At 42.0% G+C, this 17,093-nt stretch overlaps 2 protein-coding genes across 3 annotated transcripts in view; one reads left to right on the top strand and one right to left on the bottom strand.

Moving 5' to 3' along the window:
• Positions 1-711: 711 nt before the first annotated feature.
• Positions 712-6,933, top strand: cd7al (cd7 antigen-like). Of its 2 annotated transcripts, none has more exons than XM_084068515.1 (5): positions 712-865; positions 2,206-2,559; positions 3,123-3,527; positions 4,942-5,069; positions 5,643-6,933. In XM_084068515.1, exons 1-5 carry the CDS (start codon positions 769-771, stop codon positions 5,877-5,879), a joined length of 1,221 nt encoding a protein of 406 aa, XP_083924641.1. In that variant the 5' UTR covers positions 712-768; the 3' UTR covers positions 5,880-6,933. The 2 variants fall into 2 exon arrangements, with proteins under 2 accessions (XP_083924641.1, XP_083924642.1); XM_084068516.1 differs by having other exon boundaries at positions 4,963-5,069.
• A 1,184-nt stretch (positions 6,934-8,117) lies between these two features.
• The window catches only part of tnrc6c2 (trinucleotide repeat containing adaptor 6C2), a 75,461-nt gene continuing 66,485 nt past the window's right edge, over positions 8,118-17,093 (bottom strand). The window contains exon 22 of the mRNA XM_084068438.1: positions 8,118-15,980. Coding sequence (XP_083924564.1) covers positions 15,608-15,980 — 373 coding nt within the window. The 3' untranslated portion in view covers positions 8,118-15,607. The remainder of the gene's footprint in view (positions 15,981-17,093) is intronic.

Here is a 17,093-nt window from a genome sequence, read left to right on the forward strand (position 1 = left end):
TAAAGTCTAAGCTAAATGACCCCCAACTGTTTACTATACATACGTTTTATTGCTACTAGTGTTGATGATGTCTTGTATATTATTGTATATTAGTGTATGTCTTTAAATGTCTCTATGAATTGAACACACATGGACTACAAAAAAATACAAACTTCCATTTAAACGGCCATGAAAATAGACAGCATATTTTGCTCCAATTTAATAGACTACCAATTTGGATCAAAAATAAAACAGCAGCATCACGTGACACTATAGTGTCACATTCAATAGCACGATAATATTGATAGAACAAAAACGGTTGTGAATGTGATGGGCCATTGTATACATATGTAATTGCTATAACAGTGCTGACTTCTTTCTGGAACAAGAAGCAGTTTACTGTTTATGCCTTATTTGACTGGTAATTGTCCCAGACAACAACCAGCTGCAGACCAAATTGCCTCCTTGATGGCATTAAAGTTCTTCTAATCAAATCTTTTCTGAGACTTTTGTCTTATCTTCATTGTGGGGGCTGCGTTCTCAGTTGTTCTAAAAGAGCGATTTGAAACTAATTGAGTAATGAAGTAATGCGATTACTAAGGACTGAGGTTTGAGGCAGATGAGTTAAACCTCCCCTTACTTGAACCCTGAGAACGTGAGGGTGGAGCTTCGAATAGTTCCACTTTTAGTCTTGCTCTCCACCCATTGCCTAGTGATACCTTCTGTGCGCTCCATTCATGCACATCTTCTCCTCCGCTGATACCGTTGTCATGGTTTTTATCACCATTAATGGTCCTCAGACTCTCAATTAGCCTTTCCATGTTGTTAGAGATAATGAAGAGCCGTCTATATCTGTGGATATTGCTCACCACACACTCTGGACTTGGTACGTTTTTGCACCTGCTGTGTGTTTATGTTTTGGGATTTACTGTGTTTGTATTTTGGGGTATATTATGTTTGTATTTTGGGGTGTGTTTGTCTTTTGGGGGGTTTATTGTGCATTTGGTATTTTGGGGCTAATTTTAATTGCGTGTTTGTATTTTTGTGGTTTAGTGTGTTTTTTTGGGGGGGGGTTTAGTGTGTGTTTTGGCTTAGTGTGTGTTTGTGTTTTGTGGTTTAGTGTTAATATGTAGCTGTAGTGGTCAGGTTCTGATAACAATAGACAGGAGTCAGGAATCATTCTTATCTTGGTTTATTACTGCAGGCCTGCATGAGTTAGCGAAAGTGTTATATCCAAAATTAGTCAGAGAGGCAGCCTTACACCCATTTCATGTTTACAAACCTCCTTCCTACACATCTGGTATCTACACATCTATCCATTACAGAAGAGAACACAGATAGATCCTCACATGCTATGTCACCATGCACCTTTTAGATTGACCTTTACTCCGGCCTAGGTCAAATAAGCATTCCATGTAATGGGCAATGGGCATCCTATACTAAACATAGTCTCATTAATATCTGTTCCTGGTCATTATAGGTAATGTAGAGTGAAAGAGTCCTTAAAAGAAAAGGCATACTGTACTAACAGTGTGTTTTGGTTTAGTGTGTGTTTGTGTTTTGGGGATTACTGTGTGTGTGTGTGTGTGTGTGTGTGTGTGTGTGTGTGTGTGTGTGTGTGTGTGTGTGTGTGTGTGTGTGTGTGTGTGTGTGTGTGTGTGTGTGTGCGTGTGCGTGTGCGTGTGCGTGTGCGTGTGCGTGTGTATTATTATTATTATTATTATTATTATTATTATGTTGTACATGTACAGATGTGCCACTTCAAAACTTCACATGTCCTGCCATCGCCAAGACAGTAAATTTTCAGGGGATTCCCAGGGCAATAAGAGGGACAAAGAAGGGCATTTAAAATGCTGAATTATTTTGATGATCACTGCTTTTATGATGCTAATTCATTCGAGCAACTGGTCAAATCACCTTTCGCCTCATAATGAGTCTGACACCTTATTCAACACACATTCTTTTGTTCTCATGCATATGGATGTCTGTTGAAGGGAAAAACGGGGGGGTGTAGTGACAACTTCTTTTCAGGGGCAAAACAGTGCATTTTAAGGGCAGAAAAGAGAGGAAAAAAATACATTTTCAGGCCACTTTCAGGGAAAGAACAGTAACGTGTGAAGTTTTGAAGTGGCACATCTGTAGTAGTAGTAATGGAATAATATCAGATCAATACAAAAAAAAAACGTTTTAATTCTTATAAATTGTATGTGTACATTTGTTCTCTAGTGTGTGGTGAGGTTGAGTTCCTGGAGGTTCCTGTGGGTGAATCTGTGGTCTTTCCCTGTGTCTGTGAGACGCAGAGCCACGGCTCGCCCATTGGAATGTACCTGAAGCGCAAGTGGCTGGTCTCTGACGACGTGCTGTTCATGTACACAAAGGAAAAGCCTTCGCCGACCAAGACGGATGACGACACGCGCATCAGTGTCAGAGGGGACCCCGCCACCTCCCGGCTTAACGTGACTATTTCCCAGCTGAGGACCTCTGACACGGACCGCTACTACTGTGAGTTTGTCATAAAGGACATTCCAGAAGACCGACGGGTTGCTGGCCAGACCGAATTCCTTCTCTATGTTCACGATGGTGAGTTTTAAAGGGTTCTGGGGATGGGGGGAGTTCCCTCGTTTCTTTCTGCCGCTGTGCTCTGTTTAGCATTCAGAGGATTGATTGGTGCCATTCTGAACCCGTGTTTTAGGGCTGTTGCCTCCTCCTCAGTGTAGATATACTGTATGTGAGGTCTGCAGTCTGTCTTACTAGGGGGCAAAACCATATTTCAGAACGGATTAAAATCAATTGAAGTACTTAGGATGCTCTTGAACCTCCTGAGACTTCACAGATAACATGGGAGGCAAAACTAACCATGTTCCCAATCCCATTATAATGCTCCTCAAACATCCAGTTTTTGTTCTGCTCTTGAGTGTGACTTTGGCCTGTTACTGTTGCTGTTTAAATCATCTCAACCACTTTGTCTAGCTCCGCCAAGCCACACATTTCCTCATCTAATCACGCATCCTGCCAGTGCTTCCTCCTTGTCTGTGTTCATACTCCCCTTGTGCCACCAAATACACTATAGCTCCCAAAGCTCTTTCTAGTTACCATATTAAGTAAGTATCCATTTCTGTCATCCCCCCCTTCCTCTTCTGGAGACGTCCCAGTGGTGGTTGAAATAGGGCAGATAGAGACGTGTGCCGGGGGCTCGGCCGTGCTCCCCTGCCTGCCCCCGCATGGGGGTGCCGCGGCCGTGGAAGGGGTGACACTGAAACGGAGGAAGGGCCGGGCTCCGGTGGAGACGTTGTACCACTCAAAGCACCACAACCACGCAGCCTCCTCCGCTCCCTCCTCCTCCTCCTCCTCGGTCCCTTCCTCTCGTTTCCCCTCCGAGAGGCTTGTGCTGTCCACGACGCCCGGCCCGAGGGGCATGGTCTACAACCTTACGCTGCTGCGTCTGCAACCAGAGGACAGCGCCTTGTACAGCTGTCAGCTGCTGGTCCCCGGCAGGCCTGACAGCAGCAGCAGTCTAGGGAGACGTGTGTTCTTTGTGTCTGTGCAAGGTGGGTCAGTATAGACTGGACTCGTGGATTTGGCTTGATCACCAAAATCAATCACAGATGATGTGTTAATTGGAGTAGACACCCTTTTGTAAACTTCCTGTTTTCTTTGCTGTTGTGTCTTGCTTGTTTTCCCTGTAACACACAGAGTAAAATCCGGAGTGTTAAATTAAAAAAGAAAAAAGTTTCCAGATCGGCTATTAACCACGTAAACCCCATATGGGTAACCGCCGGAGTTCCTCAGGGCTCAATAGCGTCTTTTCTGTTATTGTGGGGAAAGCTTCCGCTGAAAATAGCCGATCAACAAGCTCACAATGCAACGCAACGCGTCACGTTGTAAGCAACACTCTGGATTTTGCAGTGCATCCTTGATCATGTTCATGATTGAGTGATTGATTGATGTACTTTATTTAGTAAGACATGAGAACATCAATACATGGAAGTACAAATTCACAATACAAGGTCTACTAAACTGGAAGACTCATTAAGCACTGAGCTTGTTTAAGATGAGATCCCCATGCACACAAATCATGATGACATATAAGAGACAGACAGATATACACAACTACTATACAGAATGTCATACAATCAGCTTACAGGTTACTGGTATGAAAAGTGAAAAAAAAATGTACAAGAGAAAAAAAAGAAAAGGGGTGGTGGGGGGGTAGGTTAAGACTTAGTCAGGGGCCATTTTCGAATTGCAGCCTCCTGAAGGTGTATCTTTAGGGCAGTTTTGAAAGTGAGTAGGGTTTTACACTCCTTTACTCCTTTGGGTAGGGCATTCCACATTTTTGTTGTGTAGCATGAGAAAGAGTTCATTCCCTTGTTTGTGCCAAATCACCATGCATCACAAGACACTAATCAGTCACACAAACCATTACTAGAGGAAGTGCTAATTTGCTCATCCTCCTTAATAACAAATGATTTAAAATATATTCTAGTGCTAACAATGAAAATACTGCTGTTTCTCCTCTTTCAGCAATGATGGCTGTCTGCTCAGGAAAAGATGGGGCTCATGATTATAGTTGAATCTATTAAATAACAAGTAAATAAGATACTGTAGTACTATGTTTTACTAGCCTGGTAAACCACCCGGTCGCGGAATTCAATTTGGGTGGTTTACCAGACTAAAGTTTTACCACAACAGGAACCAAAACTAAAATGTATCAGCTGCCCTCTGATATAAATAATATAAGACAACATATTTTCTAGAGAAAGCCAAAGTAAGAAGTTCTTTGTTTTTTTTGGGGGGGGCTTTTTGTTCAACTTCCACTTAACTGAAATTGTAACTTTGCCCTTGCTGTTGTCTTGTCTGGCTGTAAGCATCTAACCTTTGTCCACGTATGAGTAAAAAAACTAAGTAATAATAGCCTAGTGCAATATGAACTAACTTGCATGAATTGTGGAAATGTGGAAGATGTTACCTCTGCCTCTACAGGTGGGCCGTGCGGCTGTTCCAGCTATGAGACTCTGCTCTATGCAGTGTCTGCAGCGGCGGCTCTACTTCTTGTCCTGATTGTAATGGCATTGGTGGCGGTTTGCAAAGTGAGTGGAGTTGCGTTTAAATAAACTAAATAAACAGTGGTTCCCAAAACTTTTAGCTCGAGAACCAAAAGAGAAATGTGATGTCTCCCCCGGAACTCAACCTCGTGAAACTAGCCCATCTACAAGATCACAACGCAAGCTTGTAGATCTGCTACTTTCAAAATTTTGAATTTCTTTGATTTTATGAATTTCTTTTGAAAGGTTATTGACTTGACTTTATTTCTGAACCTTTATTTTTTTATAATTTTTTGAAATAATTGTAAAACAAATTAGGAAACGTAAAAAAAAAGGACCCATACTCTATTGGCTTAGGAATGCGACAAAAACTAAAAAATATCCATGAATTCAAGTCTCCATGGGGTGACTAATCGATAGAAAAAATATTTATTTGGGGGTGAACTATCCCTTTAACAGAATTATTGTTAAAGAAGAAGTAATGACGCCTGTGAGCTTGCATTTGAGAGAGAGAGAGAGAGAGAGAGAGAGAGAGACAAAAAGTGATTTATACCGGAATCGAGAGTTTCACTGTGTCTGCCTTCACTGATTCCATCTCTTCCGGTCTTGTCTTTTAAGGGTAAATCACGTGACCGTGGCAAACGTGTCAAACCACAGCCCCAGGGGGCCATCTATGAGGAGATGGTGGGGGTGCGGCCTTCCGCTCGCAAAGCGCCCCCCTGCCACCTGGACAACCTGCATCTGGAGGAAACAGATTGTTCTACCTACTCCAACTCACAAGTCACGTTCCGCCCAGAGAACCACTACGAGAAGACCTCCAGCACCTGCAGTCCCATGGACGAGGAAGAGAAATGAGAAGGTCAGGGCTTAGTCATCTCTGAATGAAAATTAGCCCAACTGTAAATCTCACTCTACTTGGACTGCAGTTAACATTTTGTAAACTTTATTCACCGTACTGTGGAGTTAGCACTGTAAAGTTTTTCTTTTAACGATTAGTCACCCCATTCAGACTTGAATTTATGGATATTCTTTTGTTTTTGTCGCATTCCTAAGCCAATAATTTGATGACCAGCGGACCAGTAGGCAGCGGTTCCGGTAGGAGACACAAAGGAGATTGTGTCTCCTACCGGAACCGCTGCCGGTCATCAAATTATTGGCTTAGGAATGCGACAAAAACAAAAAAATATCCAATAAGTCAAGTCTCCATGGGGTGACTAATCGATAGAAAAAAAGTAATTTTTGGGGTGAACTATCCCTTTAATTTCAAGGAACCCTATATATTCTGATGGAACCAAATGTATACTCCATCTGTATACTCTCAGAGTTTCAGACCTGTAAGGGTCCCCCCCAAGGAACCCTGAGTGTCCTTGGACCCCACTTTGAGAACCACTTAAGACAACTGTAATTCAACTTTTGGACATAGTGTCAATGCCATCATTTCACAACACACTTTGCTAATGTAGCTATTCAGAAGCTTTTCTATTGTTTAATAGTCTAATACATCACTGTTTCCATGGCATAATTACAGGTGGTCCATGGGGAAATGTTTTTAAAAAACAATTGTGTCTTTGTAAAATGTATGGAAAATATGTTTAACTAATATTTCATAAGTCCATCAAATGTATGAAGATTTTTGTATAGATGTAGCTTGGAAATAAGCTTGAAATCAAATGAGTGACTGTTAAGGGCCTTGATAATACTTTGTTGCGCACTGAAAATAGCAGATCTATCTGTTATGATAACATGTTGTGTAGATCTGCTATTAACTGCTATTATATAGATCTGCTATTAACTAGATCTGCTCATAACTTATGAGCTTGTAGATCAGCACCAGCACGCAACCAAGCATAAATCTGTCTTTAAGATCATTAATGTTAAATATCAATATGAATAAATGACTATTAATAACTGTGTGATGCCTATTAAATAGGTTCCAGTGTCCCATGAGGCCTTGTGTGAACTATGGGCATCTCTTGTCCGTCATTAAATTCATTTGAGTCGTCTGTGTCAGTCAATAATAATGTATGTGGGAACACAGCCTGACAGAAATCAAGGAAGGTTTTGAAAGGAAGAGTCGTGCAGTCCGCCCTCTAGGTTTGCTGGTCATGGGTGGTAAACTACGCACTGGAAGTTTGATGAAATACATTGCAGTCGATGGAGCCGGCTAGACCAGCTCATGAACATATTTTTTTTTCTGAACGATTGCGACCTTGCGACCTGTCATATAATCGGTTCAGGAATATAAAAGAGGACTTATCACGCAGGTTGTTTTCTAATCGCTTGCTTTTCGATGTGCAAAGCACATCATTTTATTGAGGCATTGTTTCTGTCTCGGAGGTATCGCAAGATTTGGCTGCCAGACAGGAAATGGCGTGCTCCTCCAGCTGGGTGCTCCTCGGAAATGGTGGACAGTCTCGCGATACTTTGGCCGTTCAGAAACAGACTTTGTGCTCTTGGCTTCCATTATACTGTAGCATGCTAACTTTCCAGGAATAGTAAGCCTGGCGTTTCTATTAGCTTGGTTTCCTCATCGATGATGTCACTGGTAGGCGGGTTTCTGAACTGTCCACAGCCCTGCTCTGAGACACAAACCGAGTAGGCGCAAATGGTACCATCTTATAATGAGCAATAGTGAGGACCAATTATATGAAGATATGTTGAAAATGGGTGAAGTCGTCCTTTAAGTGACCTCAGCGCTTGATAGCATTGATCATTAATTTTAATCAGCTGTGTGGAGGGAGATCTTGTAGGGTATGAAGGCAGACTAATATGACCCTTTCTGATTTCTGTCAGGTTGTGTTCCCTCTTATTGTTGATTGATTTGATCCCTAAAATGACTGACGACAGGAAGTGATGCCCATAATTGACCCCTTCTCCCCAGTAAGCCCCTTGGGAAACGTGGGGAGTGGGGAGTGGGGAGGTGGGGTGGGCTGGGGTGTGGTGGTGCTTGAGGATTGTTCGAAATATGCTAGTGGTCCAGAGCTCAAAACAGGTTGAGCTACATGACGCATGTGTTGATATTCAGCATTGATTAAAGTAAAATAAGAATCAATCTGAACAACACACAACACAATAACGAACAAGACACTCATGTAACAGCCAAGAAAAATTGCAATTTATTAATATAGTCCGAAAGAAGCTCCATAACTCATGGAAACAATGTTTTTTTTTTCTGGTGCATGTCCTTAACAATCACATTCTATGAGGAGAAAGGAAAAAAAATAACGACATTAAAAGCCACAACTTTGTATCTCAGTTACAGACATTTTCCTTAATGTTTTTTTTTTCTTTTTTGTAAGTAAAGAGAAAGGCAAAGGCAAAGTACCCAGTCCCCCCCCTCCCCTTAAAAAACAGACAGCTTTAAAAGTCATGGGCTTTTTCTTTTTCAGTACAACCCACAGTGCTTTAGCAGAAGGATAAGCGCTCATTGGTTAAGGATTACACAGCATGGCGACGCAATGTAAAGTTTGCCATAACATTGGATGACAATGATAATGAGGAGGGGAGGAAGGGGGGGATAGAAAGTAGAATGTAGCAAATTTGAGCACAAAAAAAAAAGAGAACCACCCTACCTAAAACCCTGAACCCCAGAGCACGAGTCGACAAACTCCCACAATACAACTGCAGGGGCTTGTACTCTCTCCCTCCCGCTTGTGCATAGATCATGATCTTACAAACAAACAAACAAAACAACCGCTTTATTCCTCCACTTCTGCCCGTCTCTGAAAAGCATCCGTTACATAGGAAATCTCTCGATTCAATGAATACCTGTGTCACTGGAACACAGTGACACTAACAGACAGGAAATGATAGAACGTGTAGGCTAATGCACAATGTTCCTGAACTCTACAGGATGGATCCTCAGAAACGAAACTAGTTAAACATGTAAATCAAATGCATGTCCTGTCACTGCCTGTTTGACAATCAAAACCACTGATCCTTTTATGTAAAGCAATTTCTACTTATAGATTTTACATGTAAAGCACTCCACTTTTTTTTTCTAAAAAAAGTTGATTCTCAGTCCTTTATTTGGTAAATATGTAACTTGCTACAAATGTTTTTTTTTGTTTTGTTTTTGTTTTGTTTTATAAAGAAACAATGGTATCTTATAATCTGTTCTATCCACAACCTTCAGTGCTTGCTCTGAGATTTATTTTCTCTGTTGCTTTTTTCCCCACACAAACATTAAACTTAAAAATGGAGTTGGTATTCTGGAATCCTGGCCTTCCTGAGACAAGATCCACATTTCTTTTATGAGTGTGCAAGATAGTGAGCAAATTTGCTTCGCATAAAGAAAACAATGTAAAACAAATATATACGTAGATAGTTTTTCCGACATAAGACAAATTCGATAAGACAAATTAAACTTGAAACATGACACAACACTGATCAATCCCAGAGTTCTGAAAATAGCATAAATCTTCATTTTGCAAGTTTTCATGTTCATATTCATTTGTTGGAAGATGGAATTTGTCCTTTTTTAAATTCAACATTCCTGTTATAAATTCCTGTTTCCTTGAATGTCAGACAAATGAAAATGCTTGTAAACGACAGGTGGCTTTGCGAAATAAGAACAGATAAGAAAAGATAGGCACCTCTGAAATGAGTCCCGTAACAAACTCACCTCCCCACTATATCCCTTTCTATTTCTCCACAAAGTTAACATAGGGATTACTAGTCCTTCTACAACTATCTATGGCCACAGTTCGTTTTTATTGTATTTTATTTTATTTGTATTTTTTTTTGTGCATTTTCCATTTTTTCCCTTTTTTTGTTTGTTTTCTTTTTGTTTAATCGGAACAAAATGGTGCAATACTCAATGATAATCCTTATATTGGATTATTCCACAATAAAAGCCACTATAAGGTAGATAAACATTTTACAGATAGAATGGAGAAAAACAAATCCATTAAGTCCTTGAGTAAACATATACACATGAATTGTCACCATCTCCCCCTCAGTACTTAGTCTCGTGTGTCTACGATTAGCTGAGTGAGGGGTAGAAGACACTCAGTGCAACGTTAGAAGAGAACAATGTCTATCAGAATACAGTTTTTGACAGGCCCAAAAACTGACAAAAAAACAACATACTGAGTGGAACATAACAGCAGGCCACGTGCCCTATACACACAGTTGCTTGCGTACACATTCATACATACCTCTGACTTTCAAGCACACAACAAAATGATTTTTGCTTCTTTTTTTTTTACCCCTAGGATTTTGTATTCGTTTACTTAGATTTTGAACGGTCCTCTAAAAGCCTGGAAGTGTACTAGTCAGACAAAACAAAAAAAATACTTCACATTACATTATTGGCGCTCCTTGATTCAAGTATTTGTGTTCAATATTTTTGTTTTGTTTTGATATGTTTATGATTTTCTGTACTGGGTTAAGTATTCTTTAAACCAGGTGATTTTCAGGTTGGGTATTTAGACAGGCCTGACCTACGGACAAATACAAATACAGTACAAGCACTTCAAAAGGTACTGTAATATTTCATTAAAACGAGAACGTGCATATCCAACTCCAGATAGGAAAGATGAAAATCTTTCAATCCAATCAAGTATCAGTTTCAACCCGACCCGAATCCTTTCCTTCGTATCACTTATTTGCGGGGGGAGGGGGAGATACATATTGCTCATTTTCAGTTGTATTAAACCAAGACCTTTTCAAGGACAACAACAAAAAAGTTTCAGAGGTTATAGGATCCAAGGTGTATAAACGGTGTGCTACCGCACTCCGTACTGTTGACGATGATAAGAGCTGTGGAGAGGAAAGCCTCTCGATGCTGGTGCAGCAATGGATAAACCCCCTTCACTGTCGGGGCTCTCCAGTTAGTACAGGACGCTGGGAGGTCCTCGGCTATTGGGTCTGTCTGAGCTTGGATCAAGGCAGTTACAGAAACAGGCAATAGTGATTTTTGCTAGTGTGCTGCAGGACCGGGAGTCCCGAAAAAGGTAGCCTTCTTTTTCTTCCTGTTTTCTGGTTTTTCTTTTTTCACTTATTTTTTTTTTTAAGACTTTGTACCTTTTGAAATGCACCCCATCCCCACCCCACTCCTTGGTACCGCTGATGCAGTTTGAGGAGAGTGGGGCTGATACAGTGGGCCCAAGCCTTCTGGGTCTGTGGAAATGTACAGTTCAGTGGACCTGCTTTGAGCAGGACACCAATATAAAAAAAGAACAAAAAAAAAGAAGAAACCAAAAAAAAAAAAAAGATAAATACAGCATCCACGAAAAGGCACCCCGACCACCAGCCTTCCTTCCTTAGATGGTGGAATTAGAGCCGGTGACCGGAGACGTTTCAGCTAGAAGTGCAGAGCTTTAACATATTATAGATCTTTTTTTTTTTTCTCCATTTAAGGTTTTTTATCATTTTTTTTAAAGATTTTTATGTCAAACTTCATAAAAATGACGTTAAAATGCAATTTCATTTTTGGTTTTAAAAAAATATGTACCCGGGATTACCCATCATCAACTGTGCACCGTAGCATATTGGAACCCCCAAACGAGTAAAGTTTTTTTCTCCTTAACACAGGGCATTCCCCTCGAAAGCAAAAAAGAAGTAAAGTAAACAAAACAAAAAAATAATCTCAGGCTGTTCAGGGTGAGGGTGTTGCCGTCCATGTGTTTGATCCCTCCTGTCCCCCCACTGCCTCCTCCACAAAGGGTTATCCTCCAAACTGGGAAGAGAAGTGCTCTCTCTCTTAATAAGGTAAAGTGTATGACACAGCAAAATTTACATTGGCACAACAGGATCAAGTTGGCATTCTCGTATACATAACGCGAAAAAAAAAAAATGGGGCCTCTAAAACATTTAACATTACAAGCAGGCCACATTTTTGGGGAAGGGGTTCATTACTAACCTGTCCCCTGGTCTCCAGGCATGAGGTTTGTGCGTCTTATTGCACAGATGGCCTTTTTTAAGTGTAAGAAGAACTCGCTCTCACAGTAGAAAGGACAAAAAATGGAGAGCTGCATCTGTTATTTTTTTTATATGTCATCAACTCCCCTAACCTGAGATCAGACTGACAGAAAGGTCCTCAGCACAGAGAGAAAGGCATACTTCCAGTGGAGTGTTTTGGAATATTATATATATACACATATAGGCTATATATATATATAATATAAACACACACATATTACAGTGTTGTGGTGGTTTAGCCCAACTTTAAAAAGGAATGGTGTCCATCTATAAGTGCTGAAAGGAGCGCATGAGAGAGAAAAGAAAGGAGTTTAGTCGTTTGCCTCGCTCTGGGAGGAGAGCTTCATTCCTTGTCAGGAGTGGCATCATGCTGTAAAAGGACCCCAGCCTCTAGTCTTTTTGCATAGAAACAGAGCCGAGGGTCTGTTGGTGACTGGTCATGGGGAGGGCTACTGGGTCTGGTATATATAGGGTCAACGGGGAAGAGGAGGTCGTAGCGTAGCAGCTAGGCGAAGGGCAGGGGGGGGCAGCCTGTGGGCAGGCGGAGCAGCTTGGAACAACAAACACACTCTCACCTCAACAGCGTCTGAGACACCCTAGTCGGGATTTCTTTTTCTTTTTTTTGTAACGTTTTTTTTTTTAGTTTTTTTTTAACACATCTCAAAATACTACCTGGAAGTACTACAGAATACTGTCCAACAAAAAAAAAGCATGATCAGTTAAAACTAATAGACAATCAACAACGGTCTGTAGTATTGATCCTCGTTTTGCATTCAATACACAGGATGAACATACAGAGGCACCTCTGACCAAAGTGTTTCTGCATATGAACAGTGAAGGGCTAGTTCAGCAGCCAGTTCTGAAGACCACTGCATGTATATGCGCATATATATATATATATATATATATATATATATATATATATATAGTAATACAAACATATGCATATACACACACAAAAAAACCCACACAAATAATAGTAATACATCATAAATGGAGAAATAAGTAAAACGATAATAAAAAACAAAAATAACAACACTGGCAAATATTCCAGAAATACGACTGTTTCATCTTCCAGCTAAAGTGAGAAACAACTTATGAGTGCGCAAGAGGATGACAAGGAGGGCTGAGTGCTGGCAGGCGCAGTCAGAGAGAGAGAGAGAGAGAGGCCCTCGAGGGCCCCGAGCGCTGTGATTGGCCAGTCTTAGAGGAGCCGTTTCTTGCCAGACCGGGGGACGGGAGGGGAGGGGGGCGGGACTTGTGTGCTGTGCTGGAGTCGCCATCTGACCAAAATAGGACTGACCAAACCGACCGAGTGACAGCCACCCAGGGGACCACACTGCAGGGAGGCACACAGTGAATCCCACTCCCCCACCTCCTCCTCCAACCCCCCTACCCTTCCTCCCTCCACCTCCTGACTGACCGTCGGACTGACTGACTGACTGGCTGACTGGCTGGCCGGCGGTTGGCGACTGGTTGACATTGCATGTCTAAGTGCCTCCAAACAGAACAAGGCTAAACATTTGGAGTAACAGTGATATTCACTTTGTTATTCTTCAAAGAGGAGAAACAATACACCGTAGGGACTTTTTCTTCCAAAAGTCCAATAGCACATTTGAGTTTTTGTTTTGTTTCCCTTCATTCTGCTACCAGAGGAACCACTTTTTAAAAACACCAGAGACATTTTTCCAAGGAATAGATACAGTACATAAAAGAGCAGGTTTTTCGTTGTTCGTTTTTGTGTTCTTCTTTTCAAAGTATTTCCGCTGCTCCTTTTTCTTGATTTATTGGATTGCAGTTGAAGCGATTTGCTCTTCGTAAGTGCTATGATAAAACCCTTTGAATTTATAAAAGTCTTAAGTCTTCCGTTTTTTTTGTACAGTACCAAATGCAAGGAACACTCGTAAGATCTACTGCATTAGGAGAAACCCCCTTATTTGGTATTGTGCCTGATACCCAAAAAACATTCCAATCCCGCTGCAGATTCAGTCTCTGTTGGGTGTGGCTGTGGCGAGCAAAGAGGAAGAGGCGCGGGCTGGTGTACCTAGTTATGTGCGTGCAGTTTCAGTCTTTCAAACAGTTTTTTTCCTCCTTTCTTTCTTTTTTACACGCATGGTTTAAAAACCCGTCTCTTCCTCTCTGCAAAGTTCACCCAACAGTTTCAGTGGACTGGGGGGAAGGGGGGGGGTCCCTTTGTGGGGATCCACGGTCAAAAAGGGGGTAAGATTTGTGTAGTTCCAAAAGTCTTTGCTGCAATCAACAACAGCGACAAAAAAGAAAGAGAGAGTGAGAGAGAGAAAGAGAGAGAGAGAGAGAGAGAGAGAAAGGATAAAACAACAAAAAAACATGAAACCAGCTCCGGTTGACTTTGAGTATGGACGGAAGAGTCTGTGGTGAATATTGCACAATGTAATTGTCACATCAAGGTGAAATGATATTCTAGTTGTCTCCAGAAACTGGTGGACTATACAAACTGCTGGGTTTCATAATGGAACGGACATTTGACAAATCAACCAAGAGGTGAATTCTTTTTCTTTTTTTTCCTTTTTTTTGAGCTGTAGACAGTCTTGCGATTGGTAGGTTCTGGGCTCGCAGACGTCAATGATTAGGTGCCACCGAACATATACACTCATTATACACAAATAAACACACAAAGCTAGGTCGACAAATAATCTTCTCTCAGCTTATGTTGCGATAGATTTCAAGAATGCGCTTGGATCTAGTAGGCCTACGAATAAAACAAGGAGTCAAAGCAATGACAATCCCTTTGAGAACACGTAACGTAATTAAGCTGATGATTGGTAGGGCCAGCCAACGTGGCCAGGCCTTCTTTACTGCCCAGTGACATGGTTGGTCACTATTTGTGTCCTGTACCACTTGCTGGCTCAGAGATGGAACTGTGCAAGTATTCAGCTATTTCTTCAGTTTTTGAAAATAAACGACAACAACAACAACAAAAAAAAGGCGGCTTGGGAAGGACCTGGGCCAGAGAGCACTTAAGGCTAATATTAGTGCTGAGACACTAACATGAACATAACTAGTAAAAGTCTTTGAACCACATCATTGGCCATGGACATGCTGGGAATGGTAGTTTTTAAGTCTTAATTTTGGGAGATTTATTTTGTGTGTGTTTTTTTTTTGTTTTTTTGGAGGGTAAAGGAAAGTTTCAAATGGCAGCTTTGATTGCTTCTCCTAAAAAAAACAACACTTCACACAGAATGTGATGTATAGTTAATGGAACAAATGAAGAAAAGAAAAGAAACAATTGAAGGTTCATCTGTGTCGTCTTTTCTTAGTTTCATTCGGTTTTCTCAAACGCCTTTTTCCAAGAACAAAAACAAATTCCTTTTTTTTCCTCTTCTTTCTTCAAAAAATGTAAACCAAAAAAAGGAAAGAAAAAGGATAACAAAGAGAGGGACTGGAGTCTGTAATCTTGTGGTGGTGTGGACCCCAGTCTTCTGATTCATGATTCACAGTTCATAACAGTTTAACTTGATACTGATTATCGCCACATGATTTGCTTGGGTTTTTGCTCCTGTTCGTTTCTTTTACATGTTTCTTTCCCACCAGTGGACTCAAAGCAGTGAGACATAGTGGTGGTTGGTTGGTTGGTTTAGTGGGGGGGGGGGTCGTATCGTATCGTTCTCATGGCGTCATCCTCACATGGACTCCCCACTCAGCAGGTCTCCAGGCAGCAGGGTGTTGATCTGTGTCGGGCTCCCGATCACGCGGGCGTCGTCTCCGCCGGGCGGCCCCCAGAGACTCGTGTACTGGGGCACTCCCCCCCACAGCAGGTCGCCGCCGCCTCCGCCGGACTTGGATCCTCCTCCTCCCGTGCCACCGCCGCTGCTCCACTGGTGGCCAATGGGGTGAGACTGCGTCGTCCCGCCGCCCATCCGGGTTTGATTGGGTCCCGGGTTGGCCTGCCAACTAGTGGTGGACCCGCCTAGTGACTGGCCTTGTGCAAAGAAGCGGTTCACCTCCTCCTCGCCGGCAAACTCCGCCAGGATGGTGGTGTTCCCAAGCACGCACCTTTAGGGGGAAGAGGGCATTGTTAGCATTCACAGGTTCAAACACCCATTCCATCCGGGAACGCATCTGTGTCATTTTAAGATTTCTTTGGCTATTCAAAAATAGCAGATATACAAGCTCATAGCACAGCACTCGGTGCACAGCACTAGATCTGCTATTTTTAGCGGTGCCAACCGCTCTACATTTGACTCTGTCCGTGTGTGTGTCCGTCCATCCGTCCGTCCGTCCGTCCGTCCGTATGTTATGTCCGTCCGTATGCTTGAACACGGCAAAACACATGCGCCACTTCAACCCACACACACACACACACGCGCCAATACTGCACACATGCGCACACACGCACACTTGACGCCCGTATGTCCGACCGTCCGTATGTTATGTCCGTTTGAGAACGGCATTTAACCAGCAATAACTTCAGTTCGCAGCATGCTACGGAGTTCAAATTTAGTACATGGACTAAAACCACCAATAGGCACAAACTGAAATTAATTAAGCCCCGCCCCCTCTGCATTCTTATTGGCTGGGCTATAAACAGCCCTCACTCCAGTTTGCAGCATGCCACCAAGTCCAAATTTGGTATGTGGACTCAGACCACCAATAGGGACGAACTGTAATTACTTAAGCCCCGCCTCCTCTGTCTGCCCATTGGCTGGGCTTTAAACAGCCATTATTCCAGTTTGCAGCATGCTACCAAGTACAAATTTGGTAAGTGGACTCAGACCACCAATAGGGACGAACTGAAATGAGTTAAGCCCCGCCCCAAAGGCACCGCTTCCTTCACACAGGGTGTGATTTTTTTGAAAATGTTTACAAATCTTGGGACATTTGTAGCTCAAATCTTTGCTTCATGGGGGTCCGTGGAACAAAACACCCATGTCAAGCATATAAAAAAACATATTATATATATTCAAACATTTGCACAAATTTCCCACGATTTTTTAAAATAATTGCAGATCTACAAGCTCATTGCCGCGCAATGAGCTTGTATATCTGCTATTTTTGAATAGCCAAAAAAATTACACAGATATGTTCCCGGTCTTAATGGATTAACTCCCTACTACAAAGTACATTTTGTACAATAGAGTGCTACAGTTTTTGCACAAACTCGATAGG

Source organism: Gymnoscopelus microlampas (genome assembly GCF_963454915.1).
Source record: "Gymnoscopelus microlampas genome assembly, chromosome: 2".
NCBI classification, from domain to species: domain Eukaryota; kingdom Metazoa; phylum Chordata; class Actinopteri; order Myctophiformes; family Myctophidae; genus Gymnoscopelus; species Gymnoscopelus microlampas.

Coding starts and splice junctions, on each gene's coding strand:
- cd7al (XM_084068515.1), top strand. CDS start 769: ATGGTCCTCAGACTCTCAATTAGCCTTTCCATGTTGTTAGAGATAATG. Junction 2,560..3,122: donor CCTTCTCTATGTTCACGATG/GTGAGTTTTAAA, acceptor CCTCTTCTGGAG/ACGTCCCAGTGGTGGTTGAA. Junction 3,528..4,941: donor GTTCTTTGTGTCTGTGCAAG/GTGGGTCAGTAT, acceptor GAAATGTGGAAG/ATGTTACCTCTGCCTCTACA.